Source organism: Suricata suricatta, chromosome 8 (assembly GCF_006229205.1).
Source record: "Suricata suricatta isolate VVHF042 chromosome 8, meerkat_22Aug2017_6uvM2_HiC, whole genome shotgun sequence".
Taxonomy (NCBI): Eukaryota; Metazoa; Chordata; class Mammalia; order Carnivora; family Herpestidae; genus Suricata; species Suricata suricatta.
In genome coordinates, this window is record NC_043707.1 from 9,383,273 (window position 1) to 9,410,570 (window position 27,298).

A 27,298-nucleotide genomic window follows, 5' to 3' on the forward strand; every position below is an offset into this window, starting at 1 on the left:
AGATCATGACCTGAGCTAAAGTTGGACGCTTAACTGACTGAGCCACCCAGGTGCCCTGTCCATGTATGCTTTTGATAGGTCTTTCCCAGAGTGTAGGTTTTTTTGTTTAAGTGCTTTTGGTAGGCTTTTATTTTGAGCCTGTGATGTTGAGAAGCAACTGCTGAGGGTGGGAATGGGGGCACCACCCAGCTCACATGCTGCAGCCGCATCCCAAACTCCACGTAGTTGGCTTGGCCAAAGAGGAGAGAGTAGTTGAGGGCTGTAGCCAGTGGGCACTCCCTGTAGGAATGGCAGATGGAGGGAGGCACTGTGTGAGGGCTGCTGACTGAAAGAAAAAAAAAATCAAAACTTAAATCAGGTTCAATATAATAAAACAAAAAAAAAACCCCAAAACAAAACCACAACCCCAACAGGGAGCGTGTTGGTCCATGTAAACGGACGCCCCAGAGGATGATGTCAGTGTCTGATGTGGACCCAGACAGTAGTGAAGTTCCTGGCCTCCGAGTCTGTCCCCTGAGCTTTCTGTGTGGATTGACGTCTTCCTCAACTGGGGGGTCTCACAAGGTGGCCAGCGTGACTTTGAGCAGCTCCAGGGTTCGGTTCCTGAAGGATTTCCGCAGAGCGGGGGACCCCATTCCTGCACAAAAGGCCCCTGGCTTGGGCTGTCCGGGTCAGTAGGGCCTCCGCTGGCCTGGTCCTCCGTCCCAGAGGGCGGGGCTAGCCAGGGTCAGATGCCTGGCCCTGTAGGTAGGGAAGATGGGGCTATCGGTCAGACAGCCCTCTAGAGTCTCATGAAGGGCCGTCTCCAGAAGGAAGCGCATGACACCCAAAGTTTCTCGAACCTGGAAACCTCGGCGAACGCCGCCAACCCCAGGATCCTGGATTTCAGGTCTCTGACGCATGGAGGCATGTCACCTGGTTGAAGGGAGGGAGCCTTACTTTTAGGCTCAATACTGCATTCAGGTCCAATTCAGGTTTGTCTGATCATTGTTTCAGATGCTCGATGGTGACATCTGTCTCTAATGTCTCCGGAGTCCACAGCTCGTGGCAAGGGGGTGGCAGGTTGTCAGGTCTGGTCAAGGACTTTGTTTCAATTCTCAGCTCCTCTCCTTACGGGCTGTGTACCTCCGGGCAAGTCTCTTATTCTCTCCTTGCCTCAGTTTCCAAAGAATACCCAGCCTACCTATCTCGTGGTGCTTTATGACGTGGTTAGCTGTGACGTTCCCAGCAGACCTTCCCACTCCGGCTGCTTGCTGGTGGTCGTCTGGGGCACGCATGGTTTTTGTTCTTGGCTTTGTTTTTTCCCCTAAATTACACCAAAAGCCTTGAAATTTTGTTCTGGAAGTATTTGGCTCTCTGAGAAGTTGTGTGTGTGTTTTTTTTTAATTGTACTTATCTACCTAACAGTGTGAAGTGTTGCACAAGAAGGAAATGCAAATCGGCACCTGAGGCGGCTCTCACATGGTTTGGCTTTGCTTACCTGCTGAGAAGTAGGTAAACTGTTGTTAGCCGGTGAAGGGGGAAGGGAATGGGAGGGAGGAGAGGGGCCGGGCTGGAGGGCGTCGGGGTCCCCGGGTGGGGCTGAGGTCTGTCCTTGCCCTGCTCTGGTGGTGAGCACCTCTGCTTGTGTCCCCAGGGCCCGAAAGAGAAGGGGCTTAGGAGCTTGGACTGAACCTCAGCTCCACTGTTACCTTAGAGGTGTCACCTTGGTCACCTTTGCTCCCTGAGCCTCTGTGTCCTCCTCTGTAAAATGGATTCATAATAGGACTTTGCTCATTGGGTTGTTTTCCATATTAAAGAAAATACTCTGGGTGGGAAATGTGCTCAGAACTCAAAGAATTGCCCTGGAGAGTATGAGGTTACAGTGAGTGACTGTGATTTGTAGACGGGAGGGACAGACGGCCGTGCCGTTCTCATTTTAAGGGAAATGGACGTGAAGATTGGAAGAGTGAAAGTAATTTACGTGAGACATTGCGTGGCTCATGAGTTGGCGGACTTCGTCTGTAAAGGACCGGATAGTAAATATGTTGGGATCTGTGGGCCGCATGATCTCTGTTGCAACTACTAGGCTCCGCGACTGTACTGTAAAAAAAAAAAAAAAAAAAAAACCACATATCAACTAGTGGTTGTGGCTGCATATCAATAAAGCTTTACTGGCAAGACACTTTTACCAACAACACTTTATTTACGAAGGTGGTGGCTGCATTGGCCCGACGGCCTCATTTTGTCTGCCACCCCCCAAACCCTGCCATAGCTGGTGAGTTGCCAGGTAGTGAGTTTGCTATTGGCATGTGGGGCTTGACACTTCAGATCCTAGTGGTGTCCCACTGTGACATGCAGCTTCCTCCACACGTGGGTCAGGAGAAGTCTTACCTCCCACCAGGGGCCAACAGCTGCTGTGGGAGTCGATGAGAGGCTGGGGGAGAAGGGAAGGGCGACATCTCCCAACTTGCAAGATGGTGGCCAGGTGTTTCCTCTCTTGAGGGCTTTGTGTATTTCAATTCCTTTGACCCTTGGGTAGGTTTTGCCCTCCTGCTCCAGGTTGACGGTTCAGCAAAAGTGAGTGTGATTGATGGGAAGTCTTCCTCTGGGTTGTCAGGCTCCTGTGAGCTAAGAGCGGGTCAGGTCAGCACCTCCCTGGTGGCCCAGCAGCCTTCGGGGGTCTCTCCCAGTGAGGGGGGTGGGCGCGGGGCTGGGGCACGGGCTCTGTGCGCCTGAGCTGCTGGAACAGTCTGTGGAGGGGGTGGAGGGAAACCCCTCGGAGAGCAAGTGGCTCCAGGTCATCTTGGGACACTCTGCTCAAAGGGCAAGAAGGAGGAAGTCCCATCTGGGCAGGAATAAGTCATCAGGGTTTTTTTGTCCTGACCTCTGCTCCAAGGAAAGGGCGAAAGAATCCAGTTGTTTCTGCCAGTGGCTGCTCTGGGCAGGCGGGAGGCAGAGGGGTTTATCCACGGATTCCTGCCCGCTCCACCTCCACGGCCGCTTAGTGCCAGGTGCCCCGGGCTGGGCCAGGAGAGGATTGAGCGGTGACAGCACACCGACTCATGAGGCATTCGCCAACCATCAGGGCAGCCTTGGAACTGGGAAGAAAGAATCCTCCAAGCTCCTTTAAAAACCGAAGGAATAGGTGTATTTTCCATGAGCTAACACTGTTGGTTCTTGATAAATATGAATAATAAAAAGATGAGGAGGTTACAAAAGAGATGAAAATGGAATCTGTGCTGGGTGGCGTGTTGAAAGCTATGTTCTCCCTCTTAGTAATAAACCGCAAGTTGAAGAGAGTCTGTGTTTGGCCGTGTTGCTCTTGGGATTTTGGGGGGAAGAAAATGGTTTTTCTCTAAGCCGAAAATCTGAATCTATTGCAAATCTTAATTCTTTGGTGCCTGAGCTAGGAGGGACATAGCTCAGTGTTCTCTCCTGAGCAGAAGCTTAACAAAAAAACCACGTTAATTATATTTCATTTACTGCTTAGGTAACTTCCAAAGGGAGCGTGGGGCTGGGAATAATTATTTGGGGATTATTCTATTTTTAGGGCTGATATTCAGGGATTAACTAAATTGTTACTCATCTGTTAACTTGGTTGCATGTTTCTCACTTGGTCTCATAAATTTGGCATGGGTATTGGCCCCGTCAGAAGTGGGTCACTATTTGTTATACAATGAATTACATCCTCCCAAAATTCATATGTTGAAGCCCTAACCCTTGATGTGACTGTGTCTGGAGATTAAGGCCTTAACATTTTTTTGTTTATTTTTGAGAGCGAGAGTGACAGGGGAAGCGGCAGAGAGAGAAAGGGAGACACAGAATCTGAAGCAGACTCCCAGCTCTGAGCTGTCAGCACAGAGCCCGACCCGGGGCTCGGACCCGCAAATGGTGAGATCGTGACCTGAGCTGAAGTCAAATGCTCAACCGACTGAGCCACCCAGGTGCCCCAGTAGAGGGTCTTTTCTGAAAGTTCATTTATTTTGAGAGGGGAAGTGTGAGGAAGGGAGCAGCAGAGAGACAGGGAGAGAGTTCTCCTGGAGTCTGTGCTCTGGTGGTGGTTTCATTCTGTCCTGTAAGTGTTGTGGGACAAAGCAGGTGAGTTACCACAGGGTATCCCAATGCCACCATCCTGTGTGTCTTTGGCATACTTTGTACGAGGAGTACAGCCTATGTAAATGGAATATAAAAGCAATAAAGTAAACCCTGTAAAACTGAATTTGAACTGGAAATAGCAGTAAGAATGAGGAATTTAACGGTAAAATAGATATGTATACATTACTAGGTATAAACCATTTGTAAAATGTCAGAGTAACACCAATACTACTGTTAAAATGTAACGGTTTAGAATGGAAACATTTTTACGAACACTTTCCCCAGTCTTGAAAAAAATCCTCCTGCACCTGTGTTACCCGAGCACAGGGCCAGTAACATATTTTTCCTCCTTATTCGTGGTGGAGTCTCGGTTCTGTCAGCTTACATAAAGTCTGTAAGGTTTTCCACCAGCCCTTTGCCCATCTTGCTAGTCCTTGGGGCTCACACAGCTTCTGCTCTGAGATCTTGCGGGGGGTCGGGCGGGTGGGGTGGTGCTTGTGGGAACAGCGTGCTCACAGGTGTTGTGTGCCGTTACTGGTTTGTGCTCTTGATATTTGAAAGTAAAATTGGTGGATCCGAAAACCCTTATATCACATTTTCTTGATTGTCGTAAATACGTTACTAGGTCTTTTGGAAGCAGTGCTCTCAAAGATGGATAATAATCTAATTTTCTTTCTCTTAGAAGTCCCTTGCCCCAGGGCCGCCTTCAGTTTCTCTGATATTGAATAGATTTTACTAGACTGAATCTTGGCGTTAGTCACTTAGAACTTGTATTCCTAGGTCCGCGGCGAGGTCTTGCAAGATGTAATTCCAAATTGCTTGCAACAAACTTTATTTCCTCTCCAGGGGCTTCTGTTTCCTGTATGCTAGATCTTCTTTGTCCTTAGTATTTGTCACTTTCTCTCAAATCTCTTTTATTTCTCTTTATTTCCTTTAATTTATTTTTCATTTTTTAAATGCTAGTTTATTTTGGGAGAGGGAGAGAGGATTCCAAGCAGGCTCTGTGCTGACAGAGCTCGACATGGGACTCGATTCCGAGAACCAGGAGATCATGACCTGAGCTGAAATCAGAGGAGTCAGATGCTTAACTGACTGAAGCATCCAGGTGCCCCATTTTCTTCTTATTTTTTAAAGCTTTTATTTACTTGACCTTCTAAGTGTTCGTTCTAGGGTGGTCTTCGTTTTTGAAATGTTTTCTTCAATTGCCGGAGTTTTGTCACCTCATGACTGAGTCTTTTCTAATTCTGGGTCTTGTTGTTCTTTGCTGTGTGGTCTCACTTCCGTGTGTCTTCGAGCTTCGTTGGAAATAGAAGGTTACAGTTACATGGGTATTTCTGGTGTGTTTTCGTTATCTGTAGATACGTTCCACTTGTTTTTCTTATTTCTGAGAACTTGGGATTATATCTGGGTTCTTCTGCTGCCTGTCATCTAGGGTCAGGAAAGTAAACTTCTGGAAGGAGGTGACATTGAGGGCTGTGCTTTCCAACTTGGCAGATCTCCTTCTGCCCTCACGGTGCACGCAGGTGCCTGGCACACCTTTTCCCGAAGCTTTCTGCCCGCCTTGTCCTCCCCTGACTTTACCTTGATCGCCTCCGGGGTCTTCGGCTCTGTTGTGATTCTCACCGGTGGACGGTGTCCTCACCACAGCCCCTGCCCGGGAAGGGCATCCTCCGGGCCCGTGTCCAGGGTTAGCGGAGGCCAGCCTGCACGAATGAGCCCCGCAGGGTCACCTGCTGTGGGGAGAAAGGAAACCTGCTTCGACGTTTCTCTCACAGGCTCTGCAGGTGCTCCTTCCTGGGGAGCACCCGTTGGTGATGGAGGGTCCGTTTTGCAGAGTGTCTGACCAGGTGCCCACACTGCGTCCCTCTGCACTCGCCTGCGCCCACAGAAGCCCAGGCCACCGTGGCTGTTGGCTTGTCCTCCCCTGCTTAGATTTTTGGGGTTTGTGGGTGCCTTGTCACCCAGCTTTACCTCCTCTATAGGCTTTTGGTTTTGCCATTTAGTTGTTGATCTGTTTAGACAGATCAACAAGCTAGGCTGCTGTGACTGCTGTTGTCCTAGAATTGTTCCTGAATAGGCACTTAAAAGAACACGAATAAATCCCCCCTTCGTAGTGGTTCCACCAGGCCACGCACAGAAGAGGGGAGATGCCAGGGAACATGCACTTGAAGGTGAGGTGAGCTGGGAAGAGGCTGATGGATTACTGTGGACCAGAGCTCACTTTCCTGGACAAAAGTGACGGTCCTCGTGGCCCCTAAGCACCATCTGTCATCCACTGCCTGCTTCCCTTTCAGGCTGTGGTGGAGGGTTCCTGGAAGTCGGTGACCATCAGGCCTTCAGACCAAGGGGCTCCCGGTGGGACCGAGGTCGTAGGAGCCCGTGGCCCGTCACCTCCGCCCGAATGGGGCATAGAAAAGTCGTTTTGAGCCTTGGTAATGGATTGCTTTATTCATTAAACCTTCCTTATTTAAAAAAAATTGCCTAACTTGTTCTTTGGAAAAGTTTGAAATCTACCCAAAAGCTATAAGAGTAATATGAATTTGGGTAGGCATACCTTGTCCTAAATTTACCTGTGGTTAACACTTGGTACATTTGTCTTTATTTCTACTCCTACTAAAGGAATAAACACACACATAGGTTGTTCATATATGTGTGTGTGTGTGTGTGTGTGTGTGTGTGTGTGTGTGTTTTTCTGAGCTCCTGGAGAAATTATTTCAGACCTTGTGATTCTTTACCCCTAAATCCTTCCACATTTATTTCCCAAGAATAAAGCCAGTCTATTCGATTACTGCCATAGTATGATGCCTGAGGTTGATAATTCCACAATATTTAACACACCGTCCATAGTCCTAACTCCCTTATTGATCCTCAAATGTCTTTTTGTTAGTTATTACCCTCCGTGGAGTGAGGATGTCCCTGAGGTTGAGATGTTCCTTACCTTTAGTTGTCACGTCATCAGACCGTCTTGGGGCCTGAATTCAGTGCTGTGGCTTGTGCTGTGTGTTGTACAGGGTCAGGTTCTTGCTCTTGAGGAGCTTAGGCTGAGAAGCAGCCACGTGACAGATGAAAGCTATGAAGATGTCGGACTCGCGAGAGTGCGCCCCTGGTAGCTCTGTTCCTGAGTTTGAATCCTCTTGGTAACAATGGGCATCCAGTGCCTGCGAGGCTTCCAGACCACGGTGTGCGGTCAACTTCCTAGAACACATAGGATTTTAATCACACTTGGGCACTGACCTGTGTAGAGCCATCGTAAGAGCTTTCCAGACACATTGTTCTGGCCCTCGTGATTTTCTCTGCAGGCCAGAGAAGGGACACTCCTGATGTTTACCAGTGTCTTCAGTCGTTCTTCAGTAATCCGTCCCCCAGGTGCGGGGTGGAATTGAACATGGCAGCAAACTGTTCTAACCACGTGAAGACAGGCGGAAGTGACGGACAGCTTACAGGAGCCGAGTTCTGGGTTTTGTTTTGTTCTTTTCTGCTTTGTCAGGTTGTCATTAGCTGTTCAGGGTGAAATAATTGTTTCCTCAGAAATGTGTTGCAGTTGGTGAAATCCTTTGGGACTGATGGAGCATCACCGCAAATGTGCCTTTCTGAGCAGGCTCGTGCAAGTTGCGCTGTGGTCCCTGAGCCATAAGCCATCATGCAGGGGACTGCTTGTGTGAACCCCGATTGACAACTCTGTGCTCATCTAATTTTTATATCCCGTCTTGACTTTGACCCTGATATGTTCATCCCACAGCCGTCTCTAGAATTTGTCAGAGTGTCCGTTTTATGGACTGGCAGGGGTCTCCAACTGGAATTCCTAGAGGGGCCAAGTGAATACTGGAAGTGAATGAGTGGGCCCCAGGAGAGAACAGGGGCCGGGGGAGTCTTGGGGAAACTGGGAAGCCTTTGTCGTGTCTGAAGGAGCAGCTACCTACTCTGCGCCACCCAAGAACAGCCACCAGCCCTGCAGCCCCATGTGGTCAGACCCTGGGTTTTTCCAAGATAAGCTGAGAAGATAAGAAAGGGAGAGATCTTGATATTTAATGATTTGTATCTAGTAAAACTGCACCCCTCTCTCTCTCTCTCTCTCTCTCTCTCTCTCTCTCTCTCTCTCACGCACACACACACTCACATACACGCACACGCACACATGTGCCATCCTCACCCCTGCCCCCTGAGGCTGAACTAGAGCAAGTCTACAAGCCAGACAGCTCTCTACAGTGACCTTTGTCTTTGTCTCTCTCTCTCTGCTACTTGGCCTCCATTGTTGTATTTTGTTACCTTTGAAATTTCTCTTTTTTCATAGTCTGCATCTCTTGCTTGTGGTCTCACGAGGCTGGGATTTGCTGAGAGTATTGTGACTTACTCAAGAGTCAAATCAAGTTTTCAGTTTGGAATTCAGATGCGAGATGGGTCTGTCTCCCAAGGCTCCGGTGGTAGCAGCAGCTCCACCACAGCCCGTCATGTTTCCAGGCACCACAGCACTTCCCAGGAGGAGGGGGACTGTTCTAGGCCTTTCCCTGCCCTCCCTCATTTGTAGGCTGTGCAGTGATAGTGAGTGTGCCTCCGTGCTCCCAGATGCCCCTGAAGTGCTGGCCGGGCTCTGCCTCCGTGGTCCTGTTAGCGTCGGCACCCGGAGGTGGGAACACTTCGTGGACTGCACCTCTCCGCACTGTACCGTGTTTATCCACGTAAGGGCCTTGCCTGGGCCTTGCTCTCGGATCCGTCAGCGTGCTGTATCTATACTGACAAAGCAAACTTTCTGGCCTTTCAGTGCCAGTTGCGAGCTGTTGAATCCTTGGAACCCTACTTTGCGGGTTATTGTTATAAACCCGGTTTTGTTGGTTGGGTGCCTTTTAAAAAAAAACTTTTTTTCTTTTTTTTTTACTTTGAAATGATTTAAAAATTGCTGAAGAGCTGCAAGAATAACAAATTAACTGGTCATTAGTATTTGACCATATTTGAGGGAAACGTCTCTATCTCTGTCCATATGAGCCTTTTCCCTGATCACTTTAGAGTCGTAAACGTCACGACCTTTAGCCCTGAAGTGCTTATGTTTCCTAAGACCAAGGGCCCTTGCAGACATACCTAGTGCATGACGGCACAATTCAGGAGACCCTGACGTGATGGACTGGAAAGCCCATGTTCATGATTTTACCACCAAGGCCACTGAAGCCTTCTATGGCCATTTTCTTTGCTCCAGAATCAGGCGTTGCATTGAATTGTTGCATCTGTTAAATCTGTAATCTGGATCCTTTCCACAGAGTCTTTGTTTTTCATGACCTTGACTTCTGTATTCCTTTCTGGCCATTTGCTTTGTAGACCATCCCTCAGTCTGGGTTTGTCCACTGTTTTCTCGTGTTTAGATTCAGGTTCACTCTTGACAGCCCCTGAAGGGTTTCAAATCTCTTTCCTCTTGGTCGAATGAAGGGACCTAAGCAGCCAGTAGGCTTCTGGTCCTGAGAGTGAAGAGCAGCGGGAGCCCGGGGGCTCCAGCCAGAATTGGGCTTATAGGTGGGTCTTGTTGGGCAGATGAGTTGCTATGTAAAATTAAAAAAAAAAAAAAAGATTTTTAAGGTTTGTTAAAGCTTGACACAGAAATCCGGATCTCCAGCTGCTCTTGAAGATGTGGCAACACGGGGGCCACAGTCCCACGTGCCTGCTGTTGGGTCACCGACGCCCCCGAGACGCGCATGTGCTCTCCCCTGTGACCCGTGCGCGTGTTGCCCGACGTGCGTCTCTCCTGCTTCACTCCTGCATGCTACTTGCCTGCCCCCATGGGGCTCTGGCTCGGAAACCTCTAGGATAAACCTCTGGAGTAGGCTTGCAGTTACGCTCTGTCTGTATTCTCCCAAAAGCAAGTCCTGTATCCTTCTTGCGGCCACCCTTCTTGAGGGCACAATTGGCCATTTTACAATGGTGCTTCTGCCCATTCTTGCCTCTTTTCAGAGGTTGGTTTATTTGGCTACGTTTATTGTCCTGGCCCTGCAGTGAAGCTGTTGGTGTTCACTCTTCCCGAAGGTAGATTGCCCATGGAGGACCTTTGAGTGTCCTAAACCGGCTCCCATGGAGCCCAATGAGTGAGAGGCTCTTTCTTTCAAGTCCTCAGTCAGTGTGGAAGAGGCTCCATCCCTGGGGGTGCCGACGACAGCCTAGGGAGATCAGGCAAGTGTTCTCTGCGGAGGTGAGGTTGAATTGGTGTTCATCCAATGAGCTCTGGAAGACGGCTCCATATGGATGCCTGACCTGGAAATTGAGGGAGGACTTGAGTGTTGCTGTGGGTCTTCCCCTAGCCTTTCAGTTGCTTGGAGAAAACAGACCTTTGTGGGCTAGAAGACCATGATGGTGGAGCTCCCGTTTACAATTTACAATTAATGACCATAGAGAAGAACACCTCACATTTACTTAGTACTTAATGTTTTCCAGACATGTGATACATATTTGCATTTACATATGTGTGTGTGTGTGTGTGTATGCATGCACGTGTGCACACACTTCCTCGTCCTTGTAGTTTCTAAAGTAGGTACCAGTCTCCCATTTCATAGGTGATAAAACCAGGGCCCAGAGAGGTCAAGCGAGTTGCCCAAGGTTACACAGAGGCAAAGACGGCTTTCGTGTTAGGCCCATTAGGCCTCAAAGCAAACCCTTTAATGACACAGAGGACTGAAGTGAATAGTAAGCTGTCTTCTCAATAAGTCAGTGTCCTAAGAAGTAACTTGAAAGAGTTTTGAATGTAAATGACAGTCAAATATGATTCTAGCTATTATGTTTGGAACCCTATGATTTTCCTGTTGTGCTCAGGGTATTTTGGGTGTGTATCATCTGCAATTAATTACCTTCATGAGTTGCTGGAGTTGTTTGGGCCGTTTCCCTGGCTCTGGCTCTGAAATGTGGGCCCAGCCTCCCACTCTGAGTGGAATTTACCAGGTGGCTAATGAGATGGGGTTTATAAAAGAAATAGTGGAACGGTGGGAATAGGGAGCGAGCACTGAAAATCAAACAAGCTTTTTACGACCCTCCTCCCCCCACTCCAGCTGGCAGATGAGACACCATACAGCTCAAGGAAAGATGCAGACTGCCCGGAATTCAGGCCCCCTGGCTGCCTCCGCACTGCCTTGTTAGAGAGAATGGCCGGAAAGCAAGAAGTAGTCAGATGTCTTGTGCCTGGTTAGGGACCACGGCGTCCTGAACCACGTCAGGAGGAGTATGATTGTGGTTCTCTGGACTCTGGTTCCAATGGGGTGTGCTGGGAGAGCACGGAGCAGCGAGTGGTTCTCAGAGATGGTCCTCACATGTGGCCCGGAGTGATCTCAGGGCCGCTTAGAGTGCTGATTCCAGGTCTCTTCCAGAGGACAAACGTTGATCTGTGCAGGGGCGCCTGGAATGATGTCTTAGCTCCTCAGTGTATTGGTGTTGGCCACGAACACAACATTCGCCTCCGTAATGCACACAGCTTGTCAAAATCAGAAAATCAATGTGACACTTTTCCATCTACTCCCTTCTTGATGTTCAACCATTACTGGTTGTCCCAGTAATGGCCTTTCTTGCACAATGATTGAGTCCAGAATGACTCATGTAATTTCTTAGGTCTGGAACAGTTTATTGAAAACTTTTTTCCTTTGACTTTTGTGACCTTGACATTTTTGAAGTTTATTGTCCAGCTTATTTTGTAGAATGTCCCTCGGTTGGTTGGTTGTTTCCAAGATGAGCTTCAGTTTATGCATCTTTGTTATTAACATCAGGGAGGTGATGCATGTTCTTCTGTGAGGATCCTAGCGGATGGCTCACGGCTTTAATGTGTTCCATTAGTGAGCCTGCCAACTTTGATGCCCTGATCTGGTGGTGTCTGCCCTCCTTCGCCACTCTGCACATTTCCCCTTACAGTGGTTCAGTGTTTTGTGGGGAGGTAGTTGGAGCCAATGTAAATATCTCCGGAGGCAGTAAACTTTCCATGTACCCATTTCTGGGTTCATGGATGTCCATTTTATTTAGTAGCTCATCATCCATTACTATCACCATTTTGATGGTCAGATTGTCCTGGATTTGTCCGGTGACAACCCTGATGAATTGGTTTCTGTGTTTCTCTGTCCTTTTGAAATGACCTCATGAGTCTACACTGACACCAACCCTGAATTCCAATCCAAGACCACACCGTTTGCCTCCAGTCGTCTCACTTGATGATGTTACTCCCTTCTCTGAAGTGAGGATCTAGGTTTCTGCTGTCTGTATGGTTAGGGATTTTATTTTTTAAAGATAAAATTTTTATTTTTTTACTGTGAATTTTTTGCTTGAATTCCAGTTAACATACAGTGTAATATTAGTTAGAGGTGTACAGTTTAATAATCTAACGTTTCCACACACCACCCTGTGCTTATCATGACGGTACATTTCTTAATTCCTATTTCACCTATCTTTCCCCCCCAGCAACCCATCAGTTTATTCTCTGTAATTAAGAATGTTTATTATTGCATTCTCTCCCTCTCTCATTTTTCCCCTTGGCTTGTTTGCTTCTTAAATTCAATTTAGTGAAATCATATGTTGAATGTCACTTAGCATTATACTCTCTAGCTTCATCCACGTCATTGAATATGTCAAGATTTCATTCTTTTTATGGCTGAATAATCCATTGTATACATATGCCATGTCTTATTTATCCATTCATCAGTGGACACTTGGGCTGCTTTCATATCCTGGCTATGACAAATGATGCTGCTATAAACGTCTCTTTGAGTGTTTTTGTATTCTATGTGTATTCTATGCACAAATACCCAATAGTGCAGTTGCTGGGTCTTAAGGTAGTTCTGTTTTTAACCTTTTGGGAAACCTCCGTACTCTTTTCCACAGTCGCTGAACCAGTTTGATTTCCCACCAATAGTGTATAAGGGTTCCTTTTTCTCTGCGTTCTTACCCACACTTGTTTCTTGTGTTGTTGAGCTTAGCCATTTTGACAGGCATGAGGCGTCAACTCATTGTAGTTTTGAATATTTTTTTTTTTTTGAAATTTTACTTTTGAGAGAGAGGGACCATGAACGGGGGAGGGGCAGAGAGAGGGAGAGAATGAATCTCCAGCAGCGCGCGGAGCTTGATGCAGAGCTTGAACTCACAAACGGTGAGATCATGACCTGAGCCACAGTCCAGAGTTGGACGCTTAACTGACTGAGCTCCCCAGGCACGTCTCAGTTTCGTTTGCATTTGCATTTCACTGATGATGAGCGAAGATGATGATCTTTTCATGTGTCTGTTGGCCGTCTGCATGTCTTCTTTAGAGAAATGTCTGTTCATGCTTTCTGCCCAGTTTTTAGATTATTTGGATTTTGGGTGTTGAGTTTTGTAAGTCCTTGATGTATTTTGGATACCAACCCTTTTTCAGGTATGTTATTGACAAAGATCTCCTATAGGCTGCCTTTCAGTTTGGTTGGTCATTTGTCTTTCTGTGCAGAAGCTTGTATTTAGATGTAGTCCTAGTAGTTTATTATCGCTTTGGTTTCTCTTGTCTCAGAAAACTTACTTAGAAAAAGGTTACTGTGGCCAGTGTCAGAGAAATTACTGCCTGTGTTCTCTTGTAGGATTTTTATGGTTTCAGGTTTCACATTTAAGTCTTTCATCCATTTTAAATACATTTTTTGTGTACGGTGTAAGAAAGTGGTCCAGTTTGATTCTTGGCATGTTGCTGTCCGGTTTTCCCAGAACCATTTGTTGAAGAGATTGTTGTCTTCTCTTTTGGGTATTTTTTCCTGCTTTGTCAAAGATTAATTGATCATATGATTGTGTGTTTATTTTTGGATTTTCTATTTTGTTCCATTGATCTGTGTGTCTGTTTTTGTGCTGGTATCATACTCTGGATGACCACAGCTTTGTAGTATGTCTTGAAGTCTGCAATTAGGTTGCCCTCAGCTTTGCTTTTTTTTTTTTTTTCTTTCTTTCTTTAAAAGTTGCTTTGGCTATTTGGGGTCTTTTGTGGTTCCATACACATTTTAGGGTTGTTTGTTTTGGTCCTATGAAAAACACTATTGATATTTTGATAGGAGTTAAGTGTGTAGGTTGCTTTGGCTAGTGTGGACATTCTAACAGTATTCTTCCAACCCATGTGCATGGGATTTCTTCCCATTTCTTTGTGTCTTAGGTTTCTTTTATCAGTGTTTTACAGTTTTCAGAGTTAAAGGTCTTTCACCTTCTTGGTTAAGTTTATTCCTAGGTATCTTATTTTGGGTGCAGTTGTAAATAGGATTGTTTTTTAAATTTTTCTCACTGCTGCTTTAAAAATTTTTTTTAAATGTTTTTTTTTTTAATTACTTATTTTTGAGAGGGAGAGAGACAGCACAAGCAGGGGAGGGGCAGAGAGAGAGAGAGGGAGACCTAGAATCGGAAACAGGCTCCAGACTCTGAGCTAGCTGTCAGCACAGAGCCCAATGTGGGGCTCGCACCAACTGCGAGATCATGACCTGAACCAAAGTTGGGCGTTTAACTGACTGAGCCACCCAGGTGCCCTGCACTTCTTTCTCTTTGTTGGGAGGTTTTATTTATTTATTTAGGACTCAATTTCTTTGCTGGTTATCAGTTCAAAATTTCTATTTCCTATTTCAGTTTTGGATGTTTATAGGAATTGATTAGTTTCTTCTAGGTTGTCCAGTTGGGTGGTATATAGTTTTTCATAATCTCTTATGATTGCATTTCTGTGGTGTTGATTTTTTTTTCCTCATTGATTTTGAATATTTTTTTTTCCCTTGATAAATCTGGATGGAGGTTAATCAATTTTCCTGCCTTTGTTTCTTCAAAGAACTAGTTCCTGGTTTAATTGATCTGTTTTATTATTTTTTAAAATTTTTATATCATTTGTGCTTTAATCTTTATTATTTGCTTCCCTCTGCTGATTATAGGTTTTGTTCATTTTCTAGTTTCTTTAGGTATTAAGTTTTTTGATGTATTTTTTACTTCCTGAACAGTACATTGCTACAAACTTCCCTCTTAGAACTGCTTTTGCTGTATCCCTGGGATGTTGGGCCATCTTGTTTTCATGTTCATGTTTCTATGTCCTTTTTTGTTTCTTTGCTTCTGGGTGACCCATTCATTCTTGAGCAGCATGTTTCAGCTTCATGTATTTGTGGTCTTTCTAGATTTTTTCCTGTGGTTGACTTCAAGTTTCATAGTGTTGTGGTCAGAAAATAGGAATGGTAAATCATTCTTCTTGGGTTTGTTGAGGTTTGGTTTTTATGGACCAATGTGTGATCTATTCTGGAGAACGTTCTGTGTGCACTTGAAGAAGAATGTCATTTGCTCTGTTAGGATAGAATGTTTGGAATGTATCTGTTAAATTCCTCTGTTCCAGGGTGTCATTCAGAGCCACTGTTGTCTGCTTGTTGATGTTCTGTTTAGATGAAGTCCTCTGCTAGTATTGTGTTACTAGCACTTGGCTCCTTGATGTTTGTTATTAATGGTTTTATATATTTAGTTGCTCTTATGTTGGGGGCATAAATATTTAAAGTTGTTCTATTTTCTTGTTGGCTTGTCCCCTTTACTATCATGTAGCGGTGCTCTTTGTCTCTTGTTACAGTCTGTGTTTCAGAGTATCGCTACTCTGATAGAAGCAGCATTGCTACTCCGGCTTCGTTTTGACCTCCATTTGCGTTTGTAGGTGTTTCTCCAGCCTCTGCCTTCCCGTCTGCAGGTGTCTGTAGGTCTAAAACGGGTGTCTTGTAGGCAGTGTATGTAGCTGGGTCTTGCGTGTTAATCTGTCCCCCTGTGTCTTTTGCTTTGGAGCATTTAGTCCATTTACATTCAAACTGAGTATTGATAGACAGGTATTTATCGCCATTTTATAGTTTTGTGGTGGTTTTGAGGATTTTCTTTGACCTTTCCTTGTCTTTCTCTTTCATGCTTTGCTGATTTTCTTTAGTGATACATGTGGATTTCTGTCTCTTTATTTACATGTTTTTTAGTGGTTTTTGGCATACCATTAAATTTGTACATGAACCCTTCCATGTATGTTAGTCTATATTAAGTTGATGGTCGTTCAAGTGTGAACCTATTTTTTCTTCTGCAAATTTTACGTATAGGTTACTATATTATAATCTCTTTTGTGAGCTCCTTGACTAATTTTTTTCTTCTACAGAGATACTCCTTTTTACTGCTGTTTTGTTTCCTATCTCTGTGTTGTCACGTTTTGTCCTCTCTACTCAGAGTCCCTTTTAATACTTCTGGCAGGGCTGGATTAGTGGACACAAACGCCTTTACTTTTTCTTTGTCTGGGAAACTATCTCTTCCTCTGTTCTGAATGATAGCCTTAATGGATACAGTATTCTTGGCTGCAGTTTTTTCCCATTCAGCACTCCGAATATATCCTGTCACTTCCTCTTGGCTTGCCAAATTTCTGTTGAGAAATCTCCTGCTAGCCTTATGGGTTTTCCCTTGTAAGTTAATGACTTGTTGCTTTGAAAACTTTTGCTTTATGTTTTTCAAATTTAATTTTGTCTCAGTGTGGCTCTGCTTTTGTTTATTCTCTTGAGCGTTCCTAGATCTGGGTATCTGTTTCCTTATTTCTTAAATAAATTTTCTGTCCTCCTTTCTCTTCTGGGACTTTGATAATATGAGTGTTGTTATATTTGATAGAATCACTGACTTCCCTAAGTCTGCTCTCATTTTGTATAATTATTATCCCTTTTGTTCTGCTTGATTACTTTCTGTTACTTTATAGGTCATTAATTCGTTCCCCTGGGGTGTGTGAATGGGCTAGACACACAAGGGTGGCTGGGGGCTGAGAGCTGGGTGTGATGGAGCACATGTGTGGGGTGACAGCTCTCCACCTGGCTGGCTTGGTAGGGTGCCTGGACGGCCTTAACAAAATTTGCCTTGAACCCAGGGCCAAGGCTGGCAGGCTTGGAGTGGGTGAGTCCTGGGAGAACTCAAGGGCATGACACACACTGCTGGCTGCTCAGGTAGCATGAGGATATGCAGCCCTGCCTCTGGGATGTGTCTCTGTGCTTATTCTGGGGGTGGGGGGAGGATGGCACCTGCCATTTCTCTCATTTTCGGAAAAGTCCCTCATCAGGCTCAGAAATCCTTATGAACAGATGTCTTTTCCCCTGGTGTTAACTGCCGTATCTATGTTGCTTCTCTGCCCCGGCTGCTGTCTCTTTAAGGGCTGTCACTCACCCTCCAGGCTCACCTGGTGCTGAGTCAGCTGATGTTCAAAGCTCCAGGTTCCAAACCCTTTGCGTTTTCCAAACTGACGGGATTCAGCCCTTCTGGGTCTTAAAGCCAAAAGTTGCGGGGATTAGTCTTCCTGTGTGAGGCCACTTCTCTGCCCTCCTGTGGGCAGCCTCCTTCTAACTTTCCGACTTTCCTAGCTTTTCAGATGCAACTTTTTCCACTATATTTAGTTGTGGAGTTTGTTCTGCCAGTCTTCAGATGGCTGTTCCGTTTAGTGACAGGGATGTGGATGACATCCACTTGAAAACGTGGGACAGCGAGCTCAGAGTTCTCCTACTCTGCCGTCTTACGATGTCAGGTCAGGTTTCATTAATTCGTTACTTCTCCTATATGTAACTGGTCTCCAGTGGCTTTGGCCTGTTCGGTTGAAGAAAAGTAGGGCTGGAAGATCCCTATTTTCTGATTAAGCTTCTCCCACGGATTCCCTTCTAGGGGAGCCTCCCTTCTCTGGCCATCTTGGAAGGACCCTGGCATGTTGGAAGGTGTAGACTTTGAAGTTGCCCAGATATCAATCCGATTTCCACTCCTGGGTGACCTTGGCCAGTCTCCAACCCTGCTGAGCCTCAATTTCATGTGGACCATAGTAATACTATTTTACAAGGGCTAAAACAAGAGCGACAGGATCTGACCACTCTCCTTAAGGTCTCACAGTCTAGATTGAGGTGATGAGCACGGGCCAGGGATATTCGTGGGTTCTACTGGGCCGGAGGGAAGCTTCTCTGGAATGTGGTGAGGACCGAAGAATGGTACTCACAAACCCCTGGTGTGGGGAAGAAGGGCTTCAGAGAGAATATGCCTTTGAGGAGACTCTTGCAAAACCTGGAGTGTTCACCAGGGACCTAGGACAGATGTGAGAGTTGTGTAGACAGAGGCTCGGATCAACCTTGGCTAGGCACAGGTGTCAGGAGTAGCCTGGCTGGTGTGGGTGACTGTGATGAGCTGTTTGCCAAATCCCAGGGGTGGGGGTAGGGTTCTGTGTGATGGTTATCTGAGCTGCTCTGGTGGCCCTGGGCAGCTGCAGGAGGAGGGGATGGGGGTAGGGCCCGCTTGAAGAGACTGTGTGTTGCAGCGACCAAGAGCCTGCATGGAAGCCTAGAACAGGCCTCCCGCGATGGCCTCGGATGGCCATCTCTAACCCCCTCCCCGCCTGGGTGCCGGCTGGCTGCCTGAGTTTATCCTCCCAGAACTGTTTGTATTTGTTCATGGCGTTACGAAGGCTGCAGAGAGGAGTGCTCAGCTTCCGGCTCTCTGGTCACATTGCCCAGATCTGGGTCCTGGTCCTGCTGCTCGCCTGCTTGTTAGCTACAAGGAGAATGACGGATCTAAAAACGCTAGCTGACCCTCGTCCCCTCCTCTGCTGTGCCAGTCAGTGCTGGACAAGTGTTAGCTTCTCGTGTCATCGACTTCCATGTGGTGAAGATGGCAGAGGGTGTGAGTGCACAACTATCCTGTGACAACAGGGGAGACCTGCACGTGCTCATCCTGGTGCCAGGGAGCAGAATTCCTTCTTCTTCAAGGGTCCTTCTAGCTGGACTGGGAATAAAATGGATGAGAGACAGATTGGCAGAGAAAATACTGTACAGTAGTGTACATACAGGGAATTCACACAGAATGGAAATTCCAAAGATGGGCATAATGAGGTGTGTGTGTCGTGGTGAACTAAGGACGAGGGGGTGGGGCTCTAGGACTTGAAGGGAAAGGAGTGGAACTCACAGGGCGGTGAGAAGAACAGGTGTTTGCCCTGCCATGCAGATGGGTCACGCAGGAAAGAGTTAACTTTGCTAGTACCCCTTATTCTGCAGAGACTCTCCAAGTGAGGTTCTTCACTGTAGTTAAGGGAGTGGCAAAAGTTCTCTTGGGCCCCCCCTTCTAGATTGCCTTCAGTTCAAGATAAGCAGCATGCCAAAGTGGTAGATTTTGGGGGCATGGGGACGTGTCCTGAGCTCGTTCCCTAGCAACAGGCCTGAGAGAGTATAATGCCCCCCAAAAGGTGGGGGGAGCTGAAATTGGTGAGGAGACTCACAGGGAAGCACACACAATTAGGAAAGAAATGGTTTTTCTGCTTGGAGTAGTTTTGCAGTGAGCTTGACCTTGAGTGCTGAAGAGTGGCTATTAATACCCCAAAGCCCAATGATTGATGCCACCCTTCCTACCTTTTGTTGGTGGCCACTTGGGACAGTCATCACCATTTTGACTAGCCTGGCCACTTAGCCACATTCTTTCAGTATTCGGGTGTGGCTATGGTGAGTGCCTACGTGGTACCCAGCGGAGAGCTGATGGAGGCGGCCTCGCTTGAGCCTCGGGCTGGCGGACGCACAATTCCTGTAGCTGTGTCTTACTGTGATGTTTTGATGCCTGTGAATTACCAAATGCACTTACCAAGTTCCTCGGTTTTCTTTTGAGTAATTATCCTTTGAGTAGTGCTGTCTGGGGTTGCTGGTTGTTTATTCTGACTTTGGGGCAGGCGTAATTGCTTTCACTTACAAACATTAATTATTGCAGTCACTGGGAGCTGTTGGAGAGGTGCTTGCCACCTCCTCCGTGATTGGCCTCCGTTGCTGGTGCTTTTAAAGAAAACTGCAGGGTGGCCGGCCGGGCGCATTTGGGGATGGGGGGTGGGGGGTGGGGGTTGGCAAGTCATTCTGGAATCCTGCAGAAGAATGGCTGAATACTTCTGTCTCCTCTGTCACCACCGTTGCCACTTTCTTTATGGTCTTTAGACTTGTTTGTATCACTCGCTTTTTTTTTTTCCTTTTTCTCACGTACCATGTTGTTTCCCTGCTTACCACCTTTTATTGGCTGAATGAAATTCATAGTTTGGGGTCCATCAGGATCCCTCCCCTGCTTCAGCTGCCTTTGCTGCCCTGAGTCTTAGGACCAGGCCAGACACAGGTTGGTTCCTCTGAGCAGAACTTCCTACTCCAAGTGTGTGCCAGAGTCTGGCAGCGCTGGCATCCCCTGGGGGCTTGGTAGATGTGTGGACTCTCGGCCCCCACTCCGGGTGCTCTGAATCAGAACCTGCATTCTGGCCACGCACGTTTCCTTAGACATTGCCCTGACTGCGAGACCGTGACGGTGACAGATGAGAGACACGTCAGAGGAGTCGGTCACCTTGGGCACGTTACTTGTCCTCTTTTGTTCTTACCTCTGTTCCAAAGTCAGGATAAAAGGACCTCAGAGAATTGTTTGGATTAAATGAATATATGCAAAGCATTTGTTAGCAGTTCTGTAACAAATTGCCCCAAAATGTAGCACATGAAAACAACACATTTTGTCGCCTAGTTGCTGTGGGTCAGGAATCTGGACACGACTTGGCTGGGCGCTTGTGGCTCAGGCTGTCAGGTCAGGTGCGGGGCCACACTGCTGCTGACATTTCAAGGCACCAGTCAGCCTTGGACGGTCTTCCAAGCACGCTTAGCTGCCTACTGGCAGACTGGCTCCCTCCCCGGTGGGCCTCTCCGTGGTGGTGTCCTGGCAGTGTTCCAAACTGAACCTGATACCCGGTGAGCTCTAGGTGCTTTCAGTGGGGGCTGCTGCCACCGCCTCTGCTACTGCCACCGCCTTGCCAGTGTCCCTGCCTACTAGTGTCACTGCCCTTGCCAGTGTCCCCGCTCTCGCCAGTACCTCCATTGCTGCCACCATCACCTTCCACTGCCTCCCCCATTGCCCTTTGGGTGTCAAAGAGCTGGTAGGAACTGAGGGGTGCCTATGTGGCTTAGTTGGTTAAGAGTCTGACTCTTGTTTTCTGCTCAGATTATGATGTCATGGTGTGTGGGACCAAGCCCTGTGTCGGGCTCTGCACACGGTCCTTCTCTGTCTTGGCCCCTCCCTGGCTTCTGTGCATGCATGTGCTCTTTGGCTCTGTCAAATAAGTAAACATGACCATTGCTTTTTTTAATTTTTATTTTTACTTTGAGAGAGTCAGAGCCCAAGTGAGGGAGGGGCAGAGAGAGAGGGAGACACAGAATCTGAAGCAGGCTCCAGTCTCCAAATGGTCACCACAGAGCTCCGATGCCTCCTGAGCCAAAGTCCGATGCCTAACTGACTGAGCCAACCAGGCGCCCCTCAGATCAATGACTGGATCTGAGAGTTGCGTCCAGGTTTGTCTGATTCTAGATACTTTGTTTCCTGTGTTGCCTGCTGGAGGGGACCTTGTGCTCTGCTCGCGCTTGCCAGGGCTGGCGCTTCTGGCCCAGTGCGTCATGAGCTCCAGGGGGGTCGATGGTCCTTGTCTGTTCTGCGCAGCCTCACGCCTCTGCACCTGGCCCTTGTTGAGCAGATGCTTTCTGATTACCTTGTTAGAAGAACCACCAGCATCCGCACCCTCTACCTATTCAACTGGAAGAATAAAATTGAGAAATAAATGAAGCTCAAGAGGCCAGAGGATTGTCTTCTTTGCTTGTTGATGCATTCCCTTCTCCTTACATCGTGCCTGGCACTCCGTGAATTCCTGCTGAAGGGCCGAGAAGGAGCTGATCACTCCTTGCGGCAAACACTCCAGCCCCGCCCCCCCCCCCCCACCAGGAGGGGCGGACAGACTGAAGGTTGTGGTGACCCCATGCAGTGTTCAGTAGGGGCGAGATCCTGTTGTCCAGCTCTGTTCTTACTCTGTGTTCTGCTGTTCGCAGTTTAAGGCAAGTTATGTGCTGGACGTGAGCAGTCAGTTTTCAAAGAACTGAAAGGTGGCAGTGCAATAGTCGAATCGAGAGTTGAGCTTTTTCTTGGATTCTAACGTCCAGTCAGGATCTCAGAAGGAGGCCTCAGGCTTCCGCTCAGTCCAGCACCTCTGACGGCGTGGAGCAGGCCTGGAGTGTGGACCTCTGTGCGTTGGAGGCCTGAGCGGGCCTAGGCCAGGCTGGGGGCCTGTCGTGTTGAGAGGCCCTAAAATGACTCTTGATCCTGGTTCACGAGTTTTGGGAGCTGTGTTTCAAACCGAGTTTTGAATGGGCGACAGGCCGCCTCCTTCCCCCGAGCTCTGTTCAGAGCTGTGCCACTGCTGACGGTGTCGCCGGGTTAGTCCTCGCCTTGAAAGCTAAAGGAGCACGAATCACAGCCCGGCAGTGGGACGCGGGTGCCGGAGGCTGGCGGGGCGGGCAGCGGGGTGGGACTGGGGAGTTGTTCAGTGGGTACGGTTTGAAAGGTTCTGGAAATGGAAGCACAGCACTGTGAATGTCTTGGTACCACTAACCTGTAAAAAATAGATGAAGGCAGTAAATTTTATGTTTGTGTTTTATTAAAAAAAAAACCAGAAAATATGAAGAAAAGGTACAGAGACCATGGAAAGGAGGTGACATTGTTTTTTTTTTCCTGCCCACTATTAGCAACCTCTGCCTTTATTGTGTCTTTGTTAGGTGCCCATATGCTGGAATGGGGCTGAGTGGGGGATCCTCTTAGGTGGGCCCAGTAGTGAACGTGGCCCTATCTTCTCCTCCATAACTTATTCTTTTCTTTTTTTTTTTTTTAATTTTTTAAAATTTATTTTTGAGAGACAGAGACAGTATGAGCAGGGGAGGGTCAGAGAGAGAGGGAGACACAGAATCTGAAGCCGGCTCCAGGCTCTGAGGTAGCTGTCACCACAGAGCCCGACGCGGGGCTCAAACCCACGAACCTTGAGATCATGACCTGAGCTGAAGCCGGAAGCTCAAGCCACTGAGCCACCCAGGTGCCCCTAACTTATTCTTTTATATTAAGTGGTTTTGGGGCTTAATGTGCATACAGTAAAATTCACTTCTTAAAGACATAGAGTTGGGAGTGGTAAGACCTACACGGAGGAGTGTAACCTCACTACCACCCCAGAATACTTTCATCGCCTCCAGAAAAGTTCACCTGCTTGCCCTTGGCGGTCATTGCTGCCCCTGCCATGTTTGTCCCCTGTGGACTTCCACCCCTATATTTGGCCTTTTCTAGAATGTCCTGTGCATGCAGTCATAGAGTGTGTAGCCAGTTGAGACGGGTTTTAGCAAACGGTTTTGAGCTTGATCCAAGGGCTTACTCATCGGCAGTGCATGGCCTCGTGGGACGAGGGGCGGCCCTTTGTGTGGATGTGCCCTGGTTTATTCAACTCTTGACCCGCCGAAGGACCATGGTTTCCAGGTTTGGGGGACTGTGAAGAGTACTGTTCGAAACATTCATGTAGGAATTTTGTATGAACAATACATTTTTATTTTTCCAGGAAAACCCCGCAGAAGTGAGTTGGTGGGTCATTTGACAAATGTGTTTAACCGGATAAAGGGCTGCTGTGTGGTCCCCTGTTCCGCTCGCAGTGGGGGAGTGGGTCTGTTCCTCCACCTTCTCCCCCGCACTTACTACTACTGTCCTTAGAAAGTGTTTTAGGTGTTTTAAGAAGTTTGTAGTGCTCGCTCCCTGGCTTTGATTGTCTTTCCTTAAAGATATTCCGCATTTTTCCCCTTTTATTATTGGGTGGTGGTATTTCCTTGAGTTTGCAGAGTTCTTTACATGTTTTGAGTACAAGTCCTTTGTCATCTCTATGATTTATAAGTATTTTCTCTCAATCCATAGCTGGTCTTTTCATGCCGACAATGTCTTTTGCAGAGCAGGTCCAGTCAAATATTCTCTTTTCTGTTACAAATCATTCTTTTGGTGTGAAATAGAAGAACTCTGTGCCTGACCCAGGTTAGGCATGCAGATTTTCTCTCAAGTATTAGAGTTGTACATTTAATGTTTATCCATCTTCCGGTTTAGGTTCATATTTGTGTAAGGTGAGAGGTGTTAGTTGAAGCTGACTTTTCTGCAAATGGATGTGTAGTTGTTCGAAAACCAAGTGTTGTGAAGACCATTCTCCTGAGCTACCTTTGTACCATAGTCAGAAATTGCTTGGCCACGGGCACCGGGCTGGCTTAGTCAGTAGAGCGTGCAGCTCTTGGACTCAGAGTAGTAAGTTCGAGCCCAGCGTTGGGTGCAGAGATTACTGAAAAGTAAAATCTTAAAAAAAAAAAAAAATCACCTACCCAAATTTGTGAGTTTATTTCTGTACTCTTGGTTCTGTTCTGTTGGTCTGTCATTTTGCTACACAACATTCCTTGATTACTGTACCTTTATAGATAGTCTTAAAATTGGGTAATGCGAGTCCTCCAAAATTGTCCTTCTATTTCAAAATGATTTTGATTATTCTAGTTTGTTTGCCTTTTCATATATATTTTAGAATCAGGTAGGGCATATCTATAAAACAATCTGGGATTTGAGTGCATGAAATTGATGGATCAGTTGGCTAATTGATATCTTAACTATGTTGAGTCTGCTGATCTGTGAATCTGATATTTCTTGTATGCATATCTATGTTTTGATTTCTTCCATCAGTGTTCTGTAGTTTCCAGCCTACATTTCATGCATGTATTTTATTTAATTTATACCTGTCCATTTCCTCTTCTGGAGCTATGGTGGATGACTCTTAGAATTTTGCTTTCTAGTTTGTTCATTGCTAATGTATAGAAATACAGTTTTTGCATCTGACCTTTAAAACCTCACTTAAAATAAGGGTGCTTGTAGATTCTTGGGATTTGCTGTAAAGAAAATCAGGTCATCTGCCACAGGGCCATTTTACTTCCTCCTTTCCAAACCGGGTGCGCTGTTGTTTGGCTTGCCTCGCTGGTTCGCACCTCTAGCCCTGTGCTCGTTGGGAGCGATGGCAGTGACTGCCTTGACGTGACCCCCATCTTCTGGGAAACCATTCAGTCTGTCACCACGAAGTGTGATGGGTTAGGTGGAGGTGGTTTTTCCCCCTATTAGATCTAATCATACTTCTAAAGTCTTCTTTTCCTCTCTCCTAGTTCACTGATAAAATATATTGACAGAAAAAAATGTCTGCTACAGCATCGTTGAGAAGTGAGTCCTGTTAACATTGTGGTTGCTATATTTCTGTAAGCGCATACCAAACCGTACACGTAAGGGGTTAGCGTAGGTGGCTGCGTTTGTCCTCTGTATGCTGCGTTCATGTAATGGTACAAGGGCTCATCCACGGTGCACCTGCTTTGTCATCACGGCAGTGTCTCGTTACAGGCAGATTTGCTGTGTTTATCCACCCCCCATCTCGGACATGGAGTCTGCAACCAGTTTCTTTCACTTCTAGTCTTCACATCCTTGTGTGTGTTTGAGACTTCTCCTCATTTACGGAGCATGGTTTCCTAGAAGTGGAATTGTAGGGTGGAAATGTGTACAGTTCTTGAGGCCGTCAATTCCTATTTGCTAAAGTGCACCTCTGACCTGGCGTTTCCGTTCACGAGATGTCTGAGGATGGGGTGCAGAGGCTCATGCTGTGCACCTTGTAAAAGTCCACCTCTGAAGCCCACCTCGGAACACAGCTTGCGGGGGAGTCCTGTCCCGTGAGCCCAGGAGTCTGACCCGGGGCCTCTGCACACCCATGCCCGTCGGCCCTCCTTGTCCAGTGGAATCTTTCAGGGCTTGAGGTTTTTGACTCTGTCCATTTGCTTTATTCCCTCAAGGTATATGGAACAACATGAGACTTGGGAGGCAAGGGACATGGGTTTGAATCTCAGGTTCAACCCCCCGGGCCTCTGCTTTCCCATCTGTAAGATGGGCACAGTGAAACGAACCTCCTGAGGTGATCCAATGAGATTGTGTGTTGACAAAGTAAAAGAACAAGGACTTGGAGATGCTTGTGAGTGAATGGTGGCCCTGCCTTGAGCGTGCCGTGTGATTTTTGGGGTTGGCTCCTGAACCTCTCGGAGCCTCGAGTTCTTAATCTATACATGTAGGTACTAACACTGGAAGATAGTACTAGCCGTATTGCGTGGTTGCTGGGGAGACTGAACAGGCGCCCGTCTGCAGCCTCTCCGAGAGCAACAGAGCGTGATTCACCCAGGCAGACACTGCTGGGCTGTAGATACAAGCGGGGCTCTTCAGAGCGACGTGCAGGTTTGCCTGGAGGAGGTCGTGGCACTGAGGTGCTTCTCGTTTCTGAGCTGGCACGGAGGAATTTCAAGAAACACCTAAAGCATCTCACAGACTGTAGGCCTGGAGGGGTTGCTGGGCGGTCATTGTGCACAAACACATTGGGGGCTCCTAGGAGCTGTGAGGCAGTGAGGGGGGAGAGAAGGACGGTGTTCCCCTCTTTATCCAGTCCTCTTTTATGCCCTTTGTCACCCCTGGAGTGCAACTTAGGAAGTGCACTTAATAAAATACTTGCCTGTATTAAAGACCCTCTTCACGTTGTGGTCATTGTGTATCAGCTTCATGGTTGGGGCCACGCCTAGGTGCCCCCTGCACTATTTTCTCCTTCGTTTTCTTTCAATGCACTGGTTGTTAAAAACCTTGAAACTTGTTACCAAAAGCATCTTTATATTACTGCAATATATGGAAAATTGCATTTAGAAGACAAAGTATTAAAAAAAGAAGTTTGAACTCCTCAAATGATCTTGGGAATGTACCACATTTGGAAAATTGTGTTCTAGTTCATTCTCTATGTGTGTTTCCTCACTGATTGAGTGAGTTGGTTCCAATGCCCTGGGGAGGGGAGAGAACTAGACCAAGTACTCAAGAGGGGGTGAGGAAGGGGGCCTTCCGTGAGTTGACAGGTGCAACCTCTACCCCTGCTTCTTCCTGTTGAGTGGTTTTCTCATTGTTGCCATTGTGATGGCCGAGGGTTCCCCCCCCCCCCCGCCCCCATTTGAGGCAGAGGATGAGTTACAGCAGAAAGACCAGATCCTTAGGGAGAGGCCAGCCATTGACAGGTGGATCACTGGCTGGTCCCAAACAGGGTGCCAGGCCCCCAGCTCTACCTGGAGCAGCAGTGACTCACCCCGGATGGCCGGGGAGAAAGCGGTCACACCCTCAGGATGCGGCAGCTGCCTGTGTCACTGGAAGGTCTGAGCACAGGCAGTTCTTAGCAACACCAGCATCCCCACCCCCAGCTTTTCTAGATGGTTCGTTGGATGGCACGCCAGGGTTTAATAGACTGTTGGTTATGAAGAGAACTAGGTGTAGTGGGGTAACGTTCATCCGAGTAGTGGGTGCCCTAGCGCCAAAGAAGGGGAGAGTCCTCTGAAAGGGAGAG

At 47.3% G+C, this 27,298-nt stretch overlaps 1 protein-coding gene across 1 annotated transcript in view; it reads left to right on the forward strand.

Annotated features, from left to right (window-relative positions):
- The window catches only part of SNX29 (sorting nexin 29), a 173,090-nt gene extending 147,983 nt beyond the window's left edge, over nt 1–25,107 (forward strand). Inside the window, exon 14 of the mRNA XM_029949831.1 lies at nt 25,056–25,107. Within this exon, the coding sequence (XP_029805691.1) occupies nt 25,056–25,107 (52 nt within the window). The remainder of the gene's footprint in view (nt 1–25,055) is intronic.
- Nucleotides 25,108–27,298: the final 2,191 nt, after the last annotated feature.